This window comes from Ursus americanus, chromosome 5 (assembly GCF_024610735.1).
Source record: "Ursus americanus isolate L20-20 chromosome 5, mUrsAme1.1.p, whole genome shotgun sequence".
Lineage (NCBI taxonomy): Eukaryota > Metazoa > Chordata > Mammalia > Carnivora > Ursidae > Ursus > Ursus americanus.
In genome coordinates, this window is record NC_142131.1 from 41646881 (window position 1) to 41666990 (window position 20110).

A 20110-nucleotide genomic window follows, 5' to 3' on the forward strand; every position below is an offset into this window, starting at 1 on the left:
TATGCTTCTTGGCCCCTCTCTCTTTTTTACCTGAGGTTTGGTCCTCTAACACTTCTTCACATGGGTTATGCTTTTTGTGGCATGATGGTCTTAGGGTGGTCACTATCCTTACTTGGTGGCTGGCTTCCAGCCATTCTTGGTCGTGTCCCAAGAATGAGCATCCCAAAATCAAGTATTTCCGATAGGCAAGAAGAGAAAACTGCCAGCAGCTAAGAACTATGCCTAGAATTGCTAAAGTGTCCCTTCGCCTGTATTCTATTTGTCGAAGCAGTCACAGGGATTGCTCACATTTAAGGAGGGTAGAGAAATAATCTCATCCTGTTGAGTTTTTGACCTCATCAAAGTCATGTTGGGGAAGAGTCACCTTGGGGAAGGCAGGGCAATACAGTTGGTGGCCATCCTTTCAGAATGCATTCTGGCTACAATGGCGTTCATTTGCAAACTACATTCATCTCCTACATCAGGACTCCTCAAATATATCCCATTATGGCGTCACATAAAGCGATCACAGGCCCATAGCATTTCTAAAATGTAGTTGAACATATCTGCCATTGCTTCATTAGGGCACAGTTCTGCGTCCTGTCAGATTCTGCATGGCTCCTGGCTCCTCCTCCTGGAGTCTTGCTTCTGCACACTTAGTCATTTTTCCTTTTCCATAAGAGATGGCCCATGTTTGCAGGGAAATATCTTTCTCATATACTTCCTGGTTATTTGAAGCTTGAGATTCTTGAATGTTTTTTGCATTTTCAACTGTTCGCTTTTTAGTCCAAGTGGATGGTGATTCTGCTAGTATTACTATCTTAAAAATGCTGTGGCTTTTCTGTGAATTTTATTGTGGCTTATTCTATTAGACAAAAGTCACACATATGTCTTTGAAACAGGCTCTTTTCTCCCTGGGCTGCTTATGAGTCTGCTGTGGTCCAACATCTTCAAGACTGTTAAGCTCTTAGTTTAACCAAGATGCTCTGTGAGGCACTGCCTTCAATCTTTTTGAGGTTATAGTTAAAGTCTTTTTTTTTTTTTAAAGATTTATTTATTTATTTAGAGAGAGAATGCACACGTGAGTGGTGGGTGGAGCAGTGGCAAAGGGAGAGAGAGAATCTTCAAGCAGGCTTCCTGCTGAGTGCAGAGCCTAATGTGGGGCTCTATCTCAGGACCCTGAGGTCATGACCTGAGCTGAAATAAAAGTTGGCTGCTTAGCCAACTGAGCCACCCAGGAGCCTCAGTAAAAGTCTTTTACAGCCACACATGACTGTCCTGAGACCATGTTTTACTAGAAACATCTTGAATTTGATGCTGGTTATAAGGCCATTTTTACTTTAAGGACTTTTGTTGGGGTTGAGATTTGGGGTTGAGAAATTGTTGTTTTTTTTTTTAAATCAATACAAAAATCTTTTGTATTTCCTCTAAATTCTGGTTAAAAACTGAAGTGGTCCTGGATGCCTGGGTGGCTCAGTCGGTTAAGCATCTGCCTTCGGCTCAGGTCATGATCCTGGGGTCCTGGGATCCAGTCCTGCATTGGGCTCCTTGCTCAGCAGGGAGACTGCTTCTCCTTCTGCCTGCCACTTGCCCTGCTTGTGCTCTTCTCTCTGTGGCAAATAAATGAAAGAAATCTTAAAAAAAAAAACAAAACAAAAACCTGAAGTGGTCCTTTTTTAGTTTATCTCTGTCTATGCATACCTTATTACAGAGGCTAAAAGAAACCAGTTGGCTTTTTCAGCATTCATTCTGGAAAACTCCTTTTCCCAGATCTACCTTTTGTGTTTTACATGTTGCTGCAGAGACAGTTTTGACGGAAATTGGTCCCTTTATTTGACAAATGAATCAACTTTGACTTAGAGACACTGTTACTTTCCAGAGGATACACAGACTGTTCCTGAGAGGATTAGGGCTGGAACTCAGGTCAGATTTTCACACTTAAGGTGAAGGAGTTGGGAGGCTAAGCAGTGGGGGTTGGTGGTGGGCTGGGGGTAGGGATGGTGTTGAATTTTTAAAGAACTGAGAGATGGGTGACTGTGAATTCCTCGGATATGTTTGCACCATTCTATGTGTATGTGAATGTGAGAGTGTGTGTGTGTACCCAAGTGTGTGCATACGTGCAGTGAGACTTCTGTTGTGATTGTTGGCTTCTTCCAAATAGGATTGGACTTCTGTAAGCCAGCCTTCACTTAAGAGGCAGAATAACTTCCACTGGCTTTAGAGATTTATTTAATTTGTATTTTGGAATTGTTTGGAACTACCTGCCTTGGCAACTTGATTTAAAAATTTAAGCTGTCTTTCAGTTTATTTATCTTTAACTCGATTTAATGATTTCATTTTTTTCACACTGACTTTTCAAATACAGTGTAGTTATTGGATGTTCTTTTCAGAGAAGATGAAACTCTACTTCTCTTCATTAGCCATCCTTTTTCAAGTCTATTGTGACTATTTTTGAAATGTTCTTCCATAGTGCTTATTGTATGTGATTCTCCTTATTCACCTTAATACAAACTTTTTTGTACACTACAGACATTTTAACAGTTCTTTATTTCTGTATGCATTTAAGAATAAGATCTGTGTCATTTATTTGGATTATTTTTCCTGTGGGTATCATGGATAAGATTTTAAACCTTTATTTTGACTTAAATAAATAAAAAGTAAACTACCTACTAACTTCTATGTCAACATTAAGGAGAGTTTTTGTGTTACCTTTTAGGCAGTGCAATCTATCTAACAGAAGAAGACCCTCTGAGGAAAATGTGTATTTAACTACCTTTCTGTTGTTCTTCATCAGAGATGGTCTAGACTAGTTTAAAGAGAGTTAGATTGTATTTAGGCTTCTCTGTGTTAGTCCAAGGAGTGATGGTGCCAATGCCTCAGAGAGGTAGGGACAGAGCAGGGTATAAAAAGGCAGGAGAAGGACATTGGGCAGCTCTCACCTCCTCTAAGACTAAGGCTTCCATCTCATTGTGAAGTGTTCCATACTCAAGGGAAAGAGGATTGTATTTGAAATAGTTATAAAAATGAATAGTAGGCTAAAAGATTCTTGTGACGATATACTCTTCCTCAGCAAGTATCACCGAGGATTAGTCTGTCCATAATTTCTGTTTGCATATGTACCATCTATAAATTTTGGAGAGAGTTGTAAGGCAGTAAGGATTTCGAGCTGGGTGAAAGAAATGGCTTGCCCTAGCAGCCCGTTAAGAACATCTTTAATTGCGAAAATCATTTGATAAGACAATATATTCTATTTATTTCATAATGTGTCACATGTTCAGTTCCTGTTTTTCTTCATAAATATTTATCTGATAGGCATAATAAATGAACATTGAAAAAATCCTATGTTGGGTACGGTGAGACACGTGATAATTTGAGCATGACCTCATTTATTATCTGAGGTTTGGAATTATTTTATAAATTCTCAAGGATACAAGAAATGGAAACTATTGTTAAAATATCTTTGTCTCCCATTGACTGCAATACTAGAGATTTCCTTCTTGGTTTTTAGATTTCCTCCTTCCTCACCCCTGAAACCATATCCAAAGAAGCCTGCATACCAAAAGGATGTTATTAAATTTCCAGAATGGAATGACCCCCCACCAGGCACTTCACAGGAGAACATCCCAGTGAGGCCAGTCGTGATGGTAAGTGTGTTGCTAAAAGCCGGCAGGGAGGTGGTGGTGGTGGAGTGGGGTGGTGCTGGTGGTGGCTGGGGGCGGGGCTAGCAGCCTCCAGAAGTAGGAAGTGGTCTGCAAACCACTAGCCTGTCTGCTTCTTTCTATGAACAATGGTGTGAAAGTTCTTTAAAAAAATATCTTACGTGTCAATAGCTGAGAGAACAGTAACAAGGAAAGATTAGCCATTGGACTTTTCCCTCTTGTCTGTTGACATTTTTATCAAATACATGGTAGGCATTTTCATAGGTTCAGACCAAACAGGTTTCTGTGTCAGCTCCGTTATAATCTCCTTTTCTCCTGTGCTCTAGAAATTACTCTTCTCCCTCTTTGTATCTTCTTGAATTTTGTTCTATTACAAGTTGAGAGTGAGAAGGTTGGGGTGTGAAGTATTGTGGAATGACCCCTAATAGATGAACGAAGGTAGATTCTGCTAGTTTGGGGAAACCTAAGCTTATTGTAGAATAATTTTTCTGCATACCTTTTCCTTAAAACATTCCCAGTAGAAGACTACCATGATTAAGACAATGCTAAAAAATAAAATACAGAGAAAAACTTTTATATGGCAGTTTTTAAGAATTGTACTCACACCTGTATTTTAAATTAATCTAGTCTGATAGATGTCCAATTCATACTTTTATTTGCAAAAATGTGATGGAAACATTTTTAGGCAATTTAATTAAAAGAAAAAGCATTTTTTTTCTAAACAGATTGTATTCTCAGTTTGAAGAGAATAATAGTTAAGAAGCTTAGGCTTTGGGATGCATGGGTGGCTCAGTCGGTTAAGCATCTGCCTTTAGCTCAGGTCATGATCCCAGGGTCCTGAGATCCAGTCCTGCATTGGGCTCTCTGCTCAGCAGGGGGTCTGCTTCTCCCTCTCCCTCTGTCCCTTTCTGCACTGCTCATTCTCACTCTCTCTCTCCCTCTCAAATAAATAAAATCTAAAAATAAAAAATGAAGCTTAGGCTTTATCAAAGATAATTCAAGAAAAAGAGTGGTGCCAGTGACAGAAATAGGGACTCCATAGGGTTTGCAGGTTTGCAGGATGGTGATGAATTTGGTTTTAAATATGTTTGATGATATGGGACTCCTGGGTAGTTCAGTTGTTAAGCGTCTGCCTTTGGCTCAGGGTGTGATCCCAGGGTCCTGGGATCGAGCCCCACATCAGGCTCCTCCTCTGGGAGCCTGCTTCTTCCTCTCCCACTCCCCCTGCTTATGTTCCCTCTCTTGCTGGCTGTCTCTCTCTGTGTCAAATAGATAAATAAAATCTTAAAAAAAAATTAATATGTTTGGTGATAAACATGGCCTGTATTAAATGGAGGTGTCTCATAGGCAGATGGAGATAATGATCCTGGAACTTAAAGGCAACATCATATTTGGAAGTCATTAATTTATTCATTCAACAAATATTTATTGAGTGTCTGCTGTGTACCATGCATTGTGTTAGGCTCCACAGATACAGTAATATGTGATACAATTTGAACTGTGAAAAGGCTCATAGTGTAATGAAGCATACAATATAAAAATAGAGAATTAGAAAACAAAGTAGAACTACTTTGGGTATTTGAGGACTTTTAATTCATTCCTAATGAGGAATACTTACTTAAGGTCTAGTTGATAGTTCCCATGCCAGAGAAAGGTAAAATGTAAGCTCCATGAGATCAGGAACATTTTTTTTTGAACATTTGCATTTAAACATGTAATATGACCCCTTTGGTAGAGTGGTTATTCAACAGGTATTTTTTTTTCATCATAAGGTCATCTAGTTTTGTTTGTACAAAAGAGATAAAATCCTGTATTAAATTAATATGTATTTATGTCATTGATATAGTAACTTCCCTTTTCTATTCCATTTGGTTCTATGAAGTTCTAATATCCCCGGTGTCATCTGTAGAACCAAGTACTCATTAGCACTCTTTAATGCTCCAGTGACAATGACTTGTATCTTCTGTTTTCATTTTCTAATTTTCCAGGAGCCCTAAAGTGGTATACCAATGTCCTAGACTCATCAACCTTTTCTCCTAAAGCTCATCATTTCCCTCGTCATCTGTACCTGTGTTTGTTTTGATACTTGTGTCTTGTTCTTCCCTCTTAAATGAAGTGGGAGATGTTTGAGCTCCCTGCATTGTAATTCCAGCAAAGCTTTGGCTGCTGCTTCTTGAGCAATGTCCGAAGGAAGAATGGCAGAGCAGGATCTGTTTCCCCATTTGGGCCTTGATGTGGGTTTTAGAACGATGGGGTTAATAGTCAACAAAGAAACCGTTCATCTTTCTTAAAGAACTTTAGCTCATCATTCATTTCTTCTATTTTACTTTCCCTGTTTCTATCTTTGCTTCCTCTTTGCTTGTTGGTTTTTGTTTTTGTTTTTGTTTTATCCAGTCTTTTCTCTTGCTTCACCATTTATACAAATAAAGAAAATAAAATAATAAAATAAAACTGTTGTGTTTGCTGAGGGGCAGTACAGTGTGGAAAGTAAGATATTGGACTCTGGAGCCAGCCTACTGGGTTTGGATCTTGGCTCCTCCATTTACTAGCATTTGAGCTTGTTTCTCTGTTTTATTCATTGTGTTTGTGTCTCAGTTTTCTTAATGGTGAAACTGGGATGATAATAATACCCTCTGGGGCAGGCTTGTTGTGAGAATCAGGTGAGTTCATATTTGTAAAGTGCTTAGAATGGCAGCTGCCACACAGGTGTTCAGCAACTGTTAGTTACTATTGCTATTATTCATTTATTTAATAGAATTGTTTTCAGGAAGAGAAAAAGGAAAATAAATTACCCATGATATCATCCAGAGAGAATTAATATTAACATTTTTGTGGTGTATCCTTTTTTCCATACAAATTTTTAACACAAAAATGAGATCATGTTGAGTGTTTCATAGCCTGTTCTTCACTTAGAACAGTGTGCTTAGCTTATTTTTTCATGTTATTAGACATTTGACATCATATTTAATATCTGCCTCTTGTCTAATATGAAAGTTATGGATTTTACTTATCCAGTCCTTTACTGTTAGATGTATACTGTGTTTCCAGTTTTTTAGGAAACAATGTAATGAGCAATCTCTTTACAGATAAATAGTTGAATATATCCATGGTATTTCTTTTTTATTTTTTTAAAAGAATTAATTAATTAATTGAGAGAGCATTTCTTTTTAATTCAGTAATTCTCCAAAAACAAAATCACAAAACAACTTTCTGTTTTTCCAAATTTATAAGATTTTTCTATAATGATACTTTTGTAAAAAAACTATTATAGAGAATCTTTGTAAATGATAGTTGTGCTGTGGAGCTCTTGTTTTCCTGCTTTCTGTAGTTGCGTAAAATCTGGGGGCTGCTCTTCAACATTGTACGTAATTGATTTTTGCTTATAAAAAGTAGAGAATTTTTGAAAGTCATAGAATTTAAGTTTGTTTTAAACAATCACTCAATGTGGACAGTGTGTAAATATGGAAAGGTATTCTTTGACTTAATTCTGAATTTTATTTCATGGCTACTTTATTGATTAGTTGGAATTCCCACAGGAAAGAAAATCATCAATCTCATGCTTATTGCCATCATTCTTTTGTAATTTATGAATACTCATTTATAATGCGACCTGATCCTTAAGAGTTACACTTTACTTCTCTATAGTCTATGTAAAGAAAGTTAGTTCATATTTCTAGTTATTATTTTAACTCAAATTACAAATAACCAAGTCAAAGAAATTTCTGATAAAATCATATCACTGTCTTTTGAACTATTTGTTCTCTTTCTTTCTACCCACCCCCCAATTAGAACTCTGAGATGTGGTACAAGCGTCACAGTATTGCCATTGGAGAGGTACCGGCTTGTCGTCTTGTCTACCGCAGACAGCTGACAGAGGCCAATGTAGAAGAGATATGGAAGTCCATGACATTAGCATAGTATGTGCAATTGATGTTAATGAGAATTTTCAGTGTTTTCTGTTTTGCTTCTCTACTACTCTCTGCATATTAAATTTTCTGAAATTATGTATTAAAATCTTAACTTTGTATTATTTGCAGCTATGCCGCTTAGCAAAACATAACTGAATTCTGGATATTTTCTACTGTCATTTAGATAATAATTAAGAATAGAAATTTAAGGGGGTGCTTGGGTGGCTCATTCGTTTAAGCATCTGCCTTCGGCTCAGGTCATGACGTCAGGGTCCTGGGATCGAGTCCCACATTAGGCTCCCTGCTCAGTGGGGAGCCTGCTTCTCTCTCTCCCTCTGCCTGCCACTCTGCCTACTTGTGATCTCTCTCTCTCTCAAAAATAAATAAAATCTTAAAAAAAAATAAGAATAGTAATTTAAAAGTTCTTAAACTTTCTAGTAACACTGAAGTTTTATGTTAATTGAAACACAGTGGTAAATTTGGTCTCCTAGATACTTGGTATAGTACAGGTAATTAAAGTAAATGATGTTATATAGCAGGGTTTTTTTTCCCCTCACAAACATACTAGTAGCAGTTTCTCATCATTGGATAAGCTGTTTTTTGTTTTTATAGTATCTATACTTATGAAGTCATTTTCTTGGCATTCAAGGTATTATGTTATTAAATTAGTGAAGCAATCTGTTAATGGCCAAAGGGTCTTTTAAGTTTGTTTCATCGTCTTCAATTTCTAGCCTTTTTGCCCAAGATTGAATAAAATGCATGAAAACAATGCATTTTAAAGATTGATCTTTTACATGCCAGGTTTTGGGTAATACTGATTTTTAAAAAAATAATTTAATTATCATATATTTTTCCAGTTTACAGAAAATCCTTGGCTTGGAGTCTTTGGAAGAAGTCTTAGACATTCAACTGGTCAACTCTAAGTTCATTATCCATAATGTGTATAGTGTGAGCAAGCAGGGAGTTGTCATCCTTGATGACAAGTCAAGTAAGTGCGTAAAAACCATCCTGGTCCCATTTGACCCACTATATTGGCTGCACAGGTCCATCAGCTTCTTTATGGACCCTTTTCTAAACCCTCAATAAATGTACCCCCTCATTGTGTATAGCTTGTCTCACTTCCTTATGCCTTTTAAATAATTGTGTGGATTAAGGAAATGTCAGGGAAAGGTGAATATCTAGGAGTCAAAGCTTCAGCACAATCCATCCAGAGGCTAGTTCAATGTTAGCCACACTGGACATTAAGTAGTTCTGTATTATTCACAGAAAAATCCCTGAAAAGTAAGTTTAAGACCTAACTGAGTGCTTGAGTCGATTTGTGACTGACTGGATCTTGGAGATTGATTTTAGGTTTCAAGTAGGTCTGATTGATTTTAGGTTCTCACTGACCTTTTCAGTATGGTGTCTCTGTGGCAGATTTTCTAGGATAATCTTGATTTATGTCATTTTTTTTCTTGTTAATAAAGGTAGCCCTTTAAATGGTGAAGATGCTTTAATTTTTTTATACCTTTTCTTCAAGCCACTTTACAAGTCAGGAAAAAAGGAATTTAGCAGCTGTCTATCCTGGTTCTTTTATTTGGAAAAATAATGACATGGTACCTGTAGTGGGTCAGAATCCCCAAACTGATTGTAAAGCTTTCTTCTCTTGGATCGGGGATGGGCCAGAGTTGGATGGGTCTTCTGAATGGTTCCTTCTTTACTTCCAACCCTTGATCCTGGGAAGAGCTGGCACTAGAATGACATTTGGATGTGGGAAGCTGGTATAGGACTTTCGGGTTTTTATAAATTATATTAAATTTAGGGCTGGAGGCTCCTGGGCAGCAAGATAGAACTCTCCCCGAAGGAGCCTGAACAGCTGCAAGAGGGAGAGAGGTTTTTCTAGGCCCCGATTCCTGACAGGAGCAGAATGTGTTTTTGAAACTTGAAGCACTTCCTCTTTTATATCGCCTCTATATTGGGAATGGAGGAGATCAGGAAACAGAAATAAAGGTATGGCTCCATGAGTTGTCAGGTTAAGATCAACCTCTACAATTAAATTACATAGAATGATGGGGGGGGGGGTATTGCCTTTGAAATACATCTTAAAATCCTTCCACATTCTTTGAGTAGAACAAACATTAGCACTTTTACCTACCAGTTAGATGATTGGTCATCTTTCGTCTCACCAAGTGCTTACAAAGAAGAGCACTTTCAGAAGCCCCAGGTTCATCAGAGCCAATACAGTTCGACTAGTGTCTTCGCAGTTTTTCACAAAATGAGTGCAGGTCCATCTCATCAGATGTCTGTGTCAGGGCCAGGAGGGGAGGAACTCCAGAAAAAAGCCTCAGCTGGAATTTTTTGTTGCAATGTTAATAGTTATTATTTTAAGGCTGTCCAAAAACTAATAGCCTATATTAGTATATCAGTGGAACTTTCTTGCCCCAAAACATTTTGAAAATTGAAACATGCAAAATGATACTTATATTGGACAATGGACATAGAGAATTTACCCCCTTTTGGGGGGGGTTGGTGAACTGAATTCACAAGTATAGTTGGTAACTAATATTTTTAATTTTTCTGTCTTTTCCTTCTTTAATTCTTAGGGTAACTGATTAGTTTGTTTCTTCGGAATAAACTATCAAATTTCTGCTTTTCACCAAAGCTTTAAAAGGTGCATTTTGTCCTTTGAGAAGTTTGCAGGCATGTCTGTACAAGCCCATGTTGTGACACTGCTGCTAGGAAAACTTTCCAGTGTTTAAACATTCCTCTCTATTAATTATTGATGTGCGACTTACAACTGGCACATATGTTTCATCTTATTTGGGCAAGTTGTACAGTCTTATGATTCTGTATATGTATATAATTCTTTGAGTTATATGCAGCTGAGTCAAATATCTTCTTTTTATTTTCATTTCTCTGCAGAAGAGCTTCCTCATTGGGTACTGTCAGCTATGAAGTGTTTGGCTAATTGTAAGTACTAATTATCCTTCAGTTTTATAAGATTAACAGAAATTAGTGTCCTGAATTAGAAAATATTTTTGTTCAATGGCCTGAACATTGATTTGACACCTGTGAGACTGGCAATTAATTATTTTGGGACCAGTGTGCTTTTAGTGATGAATTTGCGCCTTGGTGAAAAGTCTGGGTTACAAAACATTTTCGAAGGAATGTGTGCTTCTCTTTTCTGATGGATATAATCACACTACAGGTAAAATCCATACTACTTCTTCTGACTGTTTCATCACAATAAAGAAAAATTAGTTATATTGAATATAATATTGTGCAGATAGCTGCCTGTTGACAATTTATACATTTTTATTTTTAAAACCTCTATTTTTTTTTCTAAAATATATATTCCTAAGTATGTCCTGTATATATATCTCAATTTACTCAGCAGATCCTATCCACTATTGGCTTTTTATAGGACATGAGTTTAAATGGGAAAGAAATGTTTTAGAAGACTAGTCTGATAAGCAGAATGGTTTGGAAGGAGAAGAGCTTGCATGCGGAGAAATGAGAAGGGATATTTCAGTAATTGAATGTAAGATGAAGACGGGGCCTGGATTGTGGTGGTCCTTGTGACGATTTGCATAGGCTTAGTCTATTTCAGAGGCATAAATATCCATTCATTGAATATCATAGGCACTGTAAAGAATGTGTTATTATAGTGTCTCACTAACACTGCCACTTTTCTGGGGATTTTTTTTAGAAGGCTTAACCCAAAGAAGGGATTCTAATGGTTAATGGCTTAACCCAAACAAGTGATTTTAATGAAAAAAAGTCTAGTTATTTTGTTTGATTAATAATGGTGATATTTGGTCTGTGGGGCCTTTAAGCCTCACACATGACCTCAGAAAGGTACCTTTTGGGTAGGTTTAGCATGTACAGATATAGGTGTAATAAAAGTTTGAATTAGTAGACTCTGAATGATTTATTTAACTGGTGTTTTGTCTGATCATACAATGAAATTAAAGTAACTATGCAGTTTATTGTAGGTAATCTCAGTCATAATATATGGACAATGATTATATACTATCATTCTGAATATGAGTACCAGTTATTAGCTTGTGCGAAGCCCGAAGTTTTCTGTGTTTATTGAATTTTCATTGGTTTTTAGTTAGTATTTTGGAACCTCTGAGATATAGAGTGGTTTTAGCTTGGGAGAGTGCTTTTTTATTCTTCCTGCTCAGCCATTTGAAGTAAATTAAATTTAAATTATATCTCTGGCAAGAGTTGGCAATGATGAGATAGAAGGTATAAATGCAAAGTTAAATTACCCATTTCTGAATTTCTGGCAAACCAAGGATTTGGAAGTTGATCAGCTGGGAAAGAATAGAGGAACCCAGTAAAATAAATCTAGGCTACAATATGTTCTGTAATGTATATTAAGGTGTGGTTGTGATACAGATTTTTCAATGATGATCAAAATGTAGTGAAGATACAGTTTTTCCCTTAAGGGAGTTGTAAACATAAAGCCACAAAAACTTCTGCAGTAATAGTAGAATAACTGGAATTACTCAACAGTGGAGGAGAGAGATGTAAAGAGCAACTTCATAATGTTCTCTGCATGTGTGAGGTGGTCTTGTATTAGGTGGAAAGTTCTTGGGCACAGGGACATGTCTCACATGGAGCAAGTGCAGTGCTTTACAGGTGGTTGGCGTGTCCGTAAGAATGCTTGTTTATGTGTCCAAGAAAAAAAGGTGATCAAAGGGCAAAGACGTCCTTTTGTGACATGATTAAGTTTTCCAAATCCTGGGGTGCCTGGGTGGCTCAGTCGTTAAGCGTCTGCCTTTGGCTCAGGGCGTGATCCCGGCGTTCTTGGATCGAGCCCCACATCAGGCTCCTCCGCTGGGAACCTGCTTCTTCTTCTCCCACTCCCCCTGCTTGTGTTCCCTCTCTCCCTGGCTGTCTCTCTCTGTCAAATAAAGAAATAAAATCTTTAAAAAAAAAGAAAGTTTTCCAAATCCTATTGCCCCCTCCCCCCCAAATTTATTTTGAGTCTTTCAAAGTCATGGCCTGTTCCTTTTCCTTCTTATCCTTATTGAGGCTTTATAGGCATCTAATAGGGAACAACCGAAAGGATAGGCTGGCTGAGTTATAGGATATTTTGAAGGCCTCTTGCCTCTTTTTCTGTAAATTTGCTGCTCTCCTCTTTCTCGCAGGCCCATTGGTAGACCATGTGCACGTAGGCCTGAGTACTTTCATTGTTAGCCAGCCTCAGGGTTGGCCACAGAATGATGGACTGATAGTAAATACAAAAACAGGTTAACTGTGTTTTTCTTCTTTGTCATGTAGATTATAAGAATTCAATAAAGGAAAAAAAAAACAGATACAGGCACCACTTTTCTGAGATCAGTCAGGAATAACATTTATAAAAGATATTCTGAAGTTCAAGATAATTAAGAAACAAAAATCTTAGAACTATGACCTCCTCTCATAGGGCCCACTGTGTACTTGCATTTTTACGGAAACATTGTTTTGTTTGTGCCTATTTTTAACAGGAATGATGAAAAGTTCATAAAGGGACACTGCTTACACAGTGCTCACAACTGCTTACTATCAACCTCATACTTATCTTGGGAGGGAGTAATTCAAGGCAATGTGGATTCCTTGCTGAGACTTACCAAACTAATTATTTCAATTGACTAAACTTGGGGTATTTCAAAGGAGGAAGCAAGCAAGAATGATGGCTCTGTTGGCTGCTAGGTTAACATGGTACCACATATAGATCTTTTGTAATTTTCATTATTTTAGTCAATCAAATGAAATTATTTTATAGGAAGTATACAGAATATTAAAAGGTAAGAGGGTCTTTAAAGAGACTAACAAAAGCCATTTTCACATGGTCCTATTGGCCTTGCAATGTAAAGGCCCAGAATATTTAACTGGTTTTTTTTTTTGTTTGATCCTTTCTCTTTAGTTGCAGTGATTCTGAAGGAAGGGTTTCTTTCCACTTTTACTGGATTTATCTTTTGCTCCCCTGCAGATAGAGATCTGTTTGGGTCTAGTTGTTTAGTCTTGTGGTCTGCTGGCTCAGAATTGGCCAGTGTGCTTGCACTCCGTTCTTCTGTACTGTCATGGAAATTGAGAGGCCTGGCCGGACTGTTCCTCATGAGGCTACTTGCCATTTCCCTCAAGGCATGGGCAGCTCCAGTTTTTCTCTCCACTTGGCAATGTGAATCTGTGATCTGTGTGTGGATTCTTGGGGGCATTTGCTGCCATATCTGTAGAGAGCTCAGCATTCCTTCTTCTTCTTTTTTTTTTTTTTTTTAAAGATTTTATTTATTTATTTGACAGAGTTAGAGACAGCCAGCGAGAGAGGGAACACAAGCAGGGGGAGTGGGAGAGGAAGAAGCAGGCTCATAGCGGAGGAGCCTGATGTGGGGCTCGATCCCAGAACGCCAGGATCACACCCTGAGCCGAAGGCAGACGCTTAACCGCTGTGCCACCCAGGCGCCCCTCAGCATTTCTTCTTGTTCTTCTTTGGTCCCAGAAACAACTGGATCTTTTTCTTGCTTCTGCTTAGGGTATGGCTGAAACCACATTGTTCCAGGCTTCTAGAGTTACCCCAACTTTCGAATATGTTTTGCTTGACACACTATCTTTTAAAGGTTGGTTAGGGATCAGATAGGGAGTTTTATAGACAGAATGAATTACAGGACACAATGTTAAAATCTCCTTTTTAGAATCACTTTAAGAAAAAAGAGTATAGGGGCGCCTGGGTGGCACAGCAGTTAAGCACCTGCCTTCGGCTCAGGGCGTGATCCCGGAGTTATGGGATCGAGCCCCACATCAGGCTCCTCTGCTGTGAGCCTGCCTCTTCCTCTCCCGCTCCCCCTGCTTGTGTTCCCTCTCTCGCTGGCTGTCTCTATCTCTGTCAAATAAATAAATAAAATCTTAAAAAAAAAAAAAAGTATAAGTTTTTATTGGTCTGAAGTAGTTTAGTTCGAGGTAGAATTTGATTAACTTAGCTCTGACTCTAGGATTTCATAATATAGAAATGATAAAATAATGAAAAGCTTTGCAAATTGCTTTATAACTTGTCTATTACATATGTGAGCTAATTATCATCTTGGTCAACTGTCAAGACTAGGAAAACATTGACTATTTCACAGAAAATAATCATCATCTATATTTAACAAAAATGCCTTTCAGAAGGATGTAAAAGAAAGAGTGGATTACTTTTAAAATGCAAGTGAGCCAGTGATTTTCCTCATTGTTTTATAATAGATTTTGATTTAGACATAAAGAATATTCGTGTAAGGAAATGTATAATATCAATTTGTATAATGTCAATTTTCCCCATGAAAACTTTTCTGATCTTGATATCTTGATACACACCATACATATGCATAGAGAATCCTTAGAAGTGATCGTCCCATTAATGTTTCTTTCTTTCTCTCTCTCTCTCTCTTTTAACAGGGCCTAATTGTTCAGATTTGAAGCAGCCTATGTATTTAGGATTTGAAAAAGATGTCTTTAAAACCATAGCAGATTACTATGGTCACTTGAAAGAGCCTCTACTTACATTTCATCTTTTTGATGCCTTTGTCAGTGTATTAGGTAAGTTGAAATATAATGAACATGTGTCTGTATTATTGACTTTGAATCATTTCATTTTCTGCTGTCTTGAGACTTCCATTAGTCAAACCTCCATAGCATTTTTGTTTTTGTTTTAAAGATTTTAATTATTGGGGCACCCGGTTGGCTCAGTGGGTTGAGCATCTGCCTTCGGCTCAGGTCATGATCCCAGGGTCCTGGGATGGGAGCCTGCTTCTCCCTTTTCCTCTGCTTGCTGCTACCCCTACTTGTGCTCACTCTCTCTCTGTCAAATAAATAAATAAAATCTTTAAAAAAAAAGATTTTTATTATTTATTTGAGAGAGAGAGACAGAAAGCACAAGAGAGAGAGGCAAGCATGAGTGGGGAGAGGGACAGAGGGAGAAGCAGGCTCCTTGCTGAGGTGGGAGCCCGATGACAACAGACGGAAAGACACGGGACTCGATCCCAGGACCCTGGGATCATGACCTGAGCTGAAGGTAGACGCTTAACCGACTGAGCCACCCAGGTCCTCCTCGATAGCATTTTTGAAATAAAAACTAATGAGGTGCTTGCCTGATTGCAGTCCTGCTCTATGAAGGAGGAAAAGAAAACGGTTAAGCTCTGTTAGGAAATGCAAAGCAAGGGCCAATAGTTTTTACTTCTTAAGAAAGAATAATATACTGTGTGTCATTTTTGTACAAAAAAGTACAACTTCTGTGGTAGAGAAGAATGTAAATTTGACATTTACTGTTCAGAGTAAATCTACTACTCTGGATATGCCTTTATGAAGAGTCAAGTATGAGAGATGTATTTTCATTTAGAAATCTAATTTCTTTTCATAGAAGGAACAGGTTTTTGTAGGACTGTTTGTTATTTGTGACATGACAAATAAATATAACTTTAACTTTATCATCCTCTGAAACTTGTTCCTATTCTTCAGAATTTACAGCGTCAAAAAAACAGGCTTGAAAGGAAAAACAATCCGCGTTATTGCTGTAGGTCTTTTTTATATTGTTTCTTTCTTCTTGGATATCAGATTTTCCTGTTGTTGTTGTGATTGTTCAATTAATAGTATTGTTTTACTGTCAAAGAGTTTGCTTTAATGACCGAATCACCGTGTCTGAATCATGCTCTGTTATGTAAATTTGTGGGAACTTGGATACTCTTGTTCATGAATACTGTGGAGTTTACCCATCTTTCCCTTCCCTTCTCTTCCCTTTCTCCTCTTACCATCTTACTTTCTTCTTGAAAAGTATGGATACCACCATAGTATCTTCACAAAATAAAGTATCAGCAATATTTGAATGTCTCATGTACTTTAAATTTTAAGATTTGGTAGGTTTTCTGATAATAAGCAAAGTACAACAATTGTAAATCATGTGCATAAGAATGAGTGTGTTTTTAGAGAGATTAGTATTGGGAATAGATGAAAGGATTAGGCCTGTTGCTGGGATTTGAGACCACTGGGTCATCTTGGTATTTTGTGTTCAACAAAGAGGATTGAGGGCTTCTGTCCTTTTGAACATCATACCTAATGATGAATACTTGCTGCTGTTTACTGTGCATATGGACTCATTGAGCTGATTCTCATTTTAGCCACTTTCTGCCATTGTGCCACTGGTAAAATAAAAATTCTAAAGATTTTTTTAAAAATTTATTTATTTATTTTAGAGACAGAGCAAGAGAGAGTGCGAGTAGGGGGAGGGGCAGAGGAAATTGTGGGGGAAGAGAGAGAGTCTTTTTTTTTTTTTTAATGATTTTTTATTATATTATGTTAGTCACCATACAGTACATCCCCGGTTTCCGATGTAAAGCTCGATGATTCATTAGTTGCGTATAACACCCAGTGCACCATGCAATTCGTGCCCTCCTTACTACCCATCACCGACCTATCCCATTCCCCCACCCCCCTCCCCTCTGAGGCCCTCAGTTTGTTTCTCATAGTCCATAGTCTCTCATGTTTCATTCCCCCTTCTGATTACCCCCCCTTTCTTTATCCCTTTCTTCCCCTACCGATCATCCTAGTTCTTATGTTCCATAGATGAGAGAAATCATATGATAGTTGTCTTTCTCTGCTTGACTTATTTCACTTAGCATTATCTCCTCCAGTGCCGTCCATGTTGCAGCAAATGTTGAGAATTCGTTTTTTTCTGATAGCTGAGTAATATTCCATTGTATATATGGACCACAACTTCTTAATCCAGTCATCTGTTGAAGGGCATCTCGACTCCTGAGAGAGAGTCTTAAGCAGACTCTGCGCTGAGCTCAGGGTTTGATTGCACAACCCTGAGATCATGACCTGAGCTGAAATCAAGGGTTGGACGTGTACCCAACCGAGCTGCCCAGGTGCCCCTAAAGACCGGATTAAAAATTACTTCTTAGATTTTCTTTTCATTTTTCATTTTCATAATGTTCTATGGTAAAAATGATCTGGTTTGGAAACACAAATACTTGGAACTTTTTTTTAGAAAACAAATTCCTATCTGGATCAGCTATGTTTATGCCATCACTGGTCTCTTCTACTACAATTGTCCATTTTGATCTCAGCTAGGAGTCAAAGCTGATTATTTCTAAATTGATGTCAGAATCAGCCACCCTCTAAAATATTACTGATACAGGGTTTAGGGTGGAGAAAGATGGATGGAATGGAGAATTTATGGCAGTTATGCACAAGGATAGACTAATGTGTGCGGATAGTCAAAATTTATTAACCTTCCCTGATCCAGTCCTTCTTAAGCGAACATATTTAAGACACTCTCCTTTGAAAACCATTTAGTTTTAGATCCTGTGTAGTAAAAGAAGGAATAGAAACTTTCTATTTCTCTTCTAGATTATTATAATTTGATCATTATACGATTAATAAAAATCATCTAGCACAGCGATCCTGTTAAAGTCTGTGGTAAAAGGTAATATATAGATAGATATGTATAAGCCTGATACATAGGTTGAATCTTAGAGGGGTTGACTCAGTTATTCAAACCTTTTGACTTACTTGGATTGCAGTAGGATACCACTGGATAAGTAAGTAATAACATAGGTAACAAGTCTAGTTTGTGTAGAAGCTAAAAATTCTACAGCATTTTCATTGGAAATGATTTTCAGTTTAATGAATTTTTTACTTCCAGAATGAAATAAACTAGCTTGATGCAAAACCTGTGACCTAGAGAGCTGTCAGTCACTGAGAGTGAAGCAAAACATCTAAGACTTCTTAAAGAAAAAAAAAGTTCTTGGACTTATTCTTTACTTACGGTAGAAAAAATGATTTAATTTGGGTCAGCAGTCTGACCTAACAACATGACTGTGTAGAGTAATTCATCTTCATTTCCAAAATGACAGTTTCTTATGAAGACCAGAATTTGGCTGACTCTTAAATGGGGTGAATGAGGTGGTCTAGCATTCTTCACTCACTCCACATGTACCCTAGAACCCCAGGAGCTCTGTAGCTTGTCATTATTTGTCATATCGAGGAGAAAGGGAGACACAAAGGAAGTGCAGAAGGGCAGGGGGTGCTGTTTGGACAGTTGGGTGACTTGTGGGTTGTATAACGTTATAATCTGGGTTCCCACACTAGTGATCTCTGGGCTGATAGATACATCTGGTTTGACCTTTGTGTTTTCAAAAGAAAACTTACTTGCCAAACTTGAGGAAACAGGAAGTGTACATAAGAATTTGTGACTCTGTGAAGAGAAAAACTGGCATATCTGGCAGTTTGGGGCTTGAATTCTCCTGGGCACGGATTGCTGTCTGTGTAGCTAGAGCCACCACTAGAAGGAGCAAGTGTTCCAGGGACGTGGAATCTCTCCGATGCTTCCCACTGCTTCTCAGACTCTCAAGCCCAGTTCATGTGACTCGCTCTGCTCATTTATTCCTTTTTGTCTGCTCCTGCAGGCGGCTGAGCTTTGGCTCCTGGTTTATTGGCGAGGAGGCTGGAAAACTGAGTAGCTCTTTGCTACTCCCTGCTTCCTAAATGTGAAGTTTAGAAAATGCCACTGAAATTCACTAGGTTGATTGGACACTGGATTCTCCAGCTAAATAGTTGAGATCTTCTAGGTTTTTTTAACCTGGAAACATCTATAAGGGTAGACTTTCCATTCTTTGGTTCTTCTGTCTGATGACTTCTTAGAGATCTTCTGGAGCTTCGTGTCATCTTTGCCTTATTACCTCTTGCTTTTATGTTCTTCAGGTTATCTCGGGGTCCTCATCCCATGGTAATTCTTAAGGTAAAACAATTCTTTTTTTCAGAGAGTGCCTAGTTGGTGTGCTTGACCAGACAGAGGGCTCTTGCCCATGTTAGTGCAAAGTTCTTGCTGGTGGTGCTCTCAGAGCCCAGGGCTTATGGCTGGAGCTCTTGAAGATGTAGACGGGCCAAGGTAAGGATGTTGAAGCACCACCAAATTAAATGATTATTGTTATATCAAGATTGTCGGAGTAAAGTGGGGTTAGGTACTCCTTAATGATGGAAATTTAGGGAAATGCCTAGATATTCCTTGCTATAACAAAATATCTAAGCTATTTATAAATATACTAGTAATCACTAGGAAAACTGAAAAAACTTTTGGGAAAAAATGCAGACCTTTCTCATACCATTAATCAGGATAAATTCCAGCTGAGTTAAGAGAATTAAATGTAAAAAATGCAAATCTAATACAGTTGATATTTATCTGATGTTGGGTGTGTGAAAGACTTTCTCAGCATAAAAGCAAGAGAAGTCATAAAAATGCTACAGCAGTTTGGGGCGCTTTGTGTAGGAAAGGGCATCATCTTGTACGTGGGTGAATCTGTGCCTAATTTAAAGCAATTCACAAAGGCAACTTGTTTGCCTTTTCCTTCAAAGCCTCTGGAGAAATAGTCCCTCTTGCTACGTCTTTCTTTAGGCAGGGAGTCCTTGCCAACTGCTCTGTAGTCTCAATTCTTTTGCCTGAGTATAAACCTTTTCCTTTTTATGTCTCTTCTCAGTGAAAATGAAACTAACTTTTTTTTTTTTTTTTTAATTATTCCTTTGGTTGTTTGAAAACTACCAATGAACCTTCTTGAGTCTCTTATT

At 37.9% G+C, this 20110-nt stretch overlaps 1 protein-coding gene across 2 annotated transcripts in view; it reads left to right on the top strand.

Annotated features, from left to right (window-relative positions):
* Nucleotides 1-20110, top strand: part of DEPDC1B (DEP domain containing 1B) — an 82181-nt gene that overhangs the window by 31308 nt on the left and 30763 nt on the right. For both annotated transcript variants that reach the window (XM_045794308.2, XM_087862136.1), the window contains exons 3-7: nt 3488-3623; nt 7428-7555; nt 8404-8534; nt 10448-10495; nt 14948-15088. In XM_045794308.2, coding sequence (XP_045650264.1) covers nt 3488-3623; nt 7428-7555; nt 8404-8534; nt 10448-10495; nt 14948-15088 — 584 coding nt within the window. The remainder of the gene's footprint in view (nt 1-3487; nt 3624-7427; nt 7556-8403; nt 8535-10447; nt 10496-14947; nt 15089-20110) is intronic.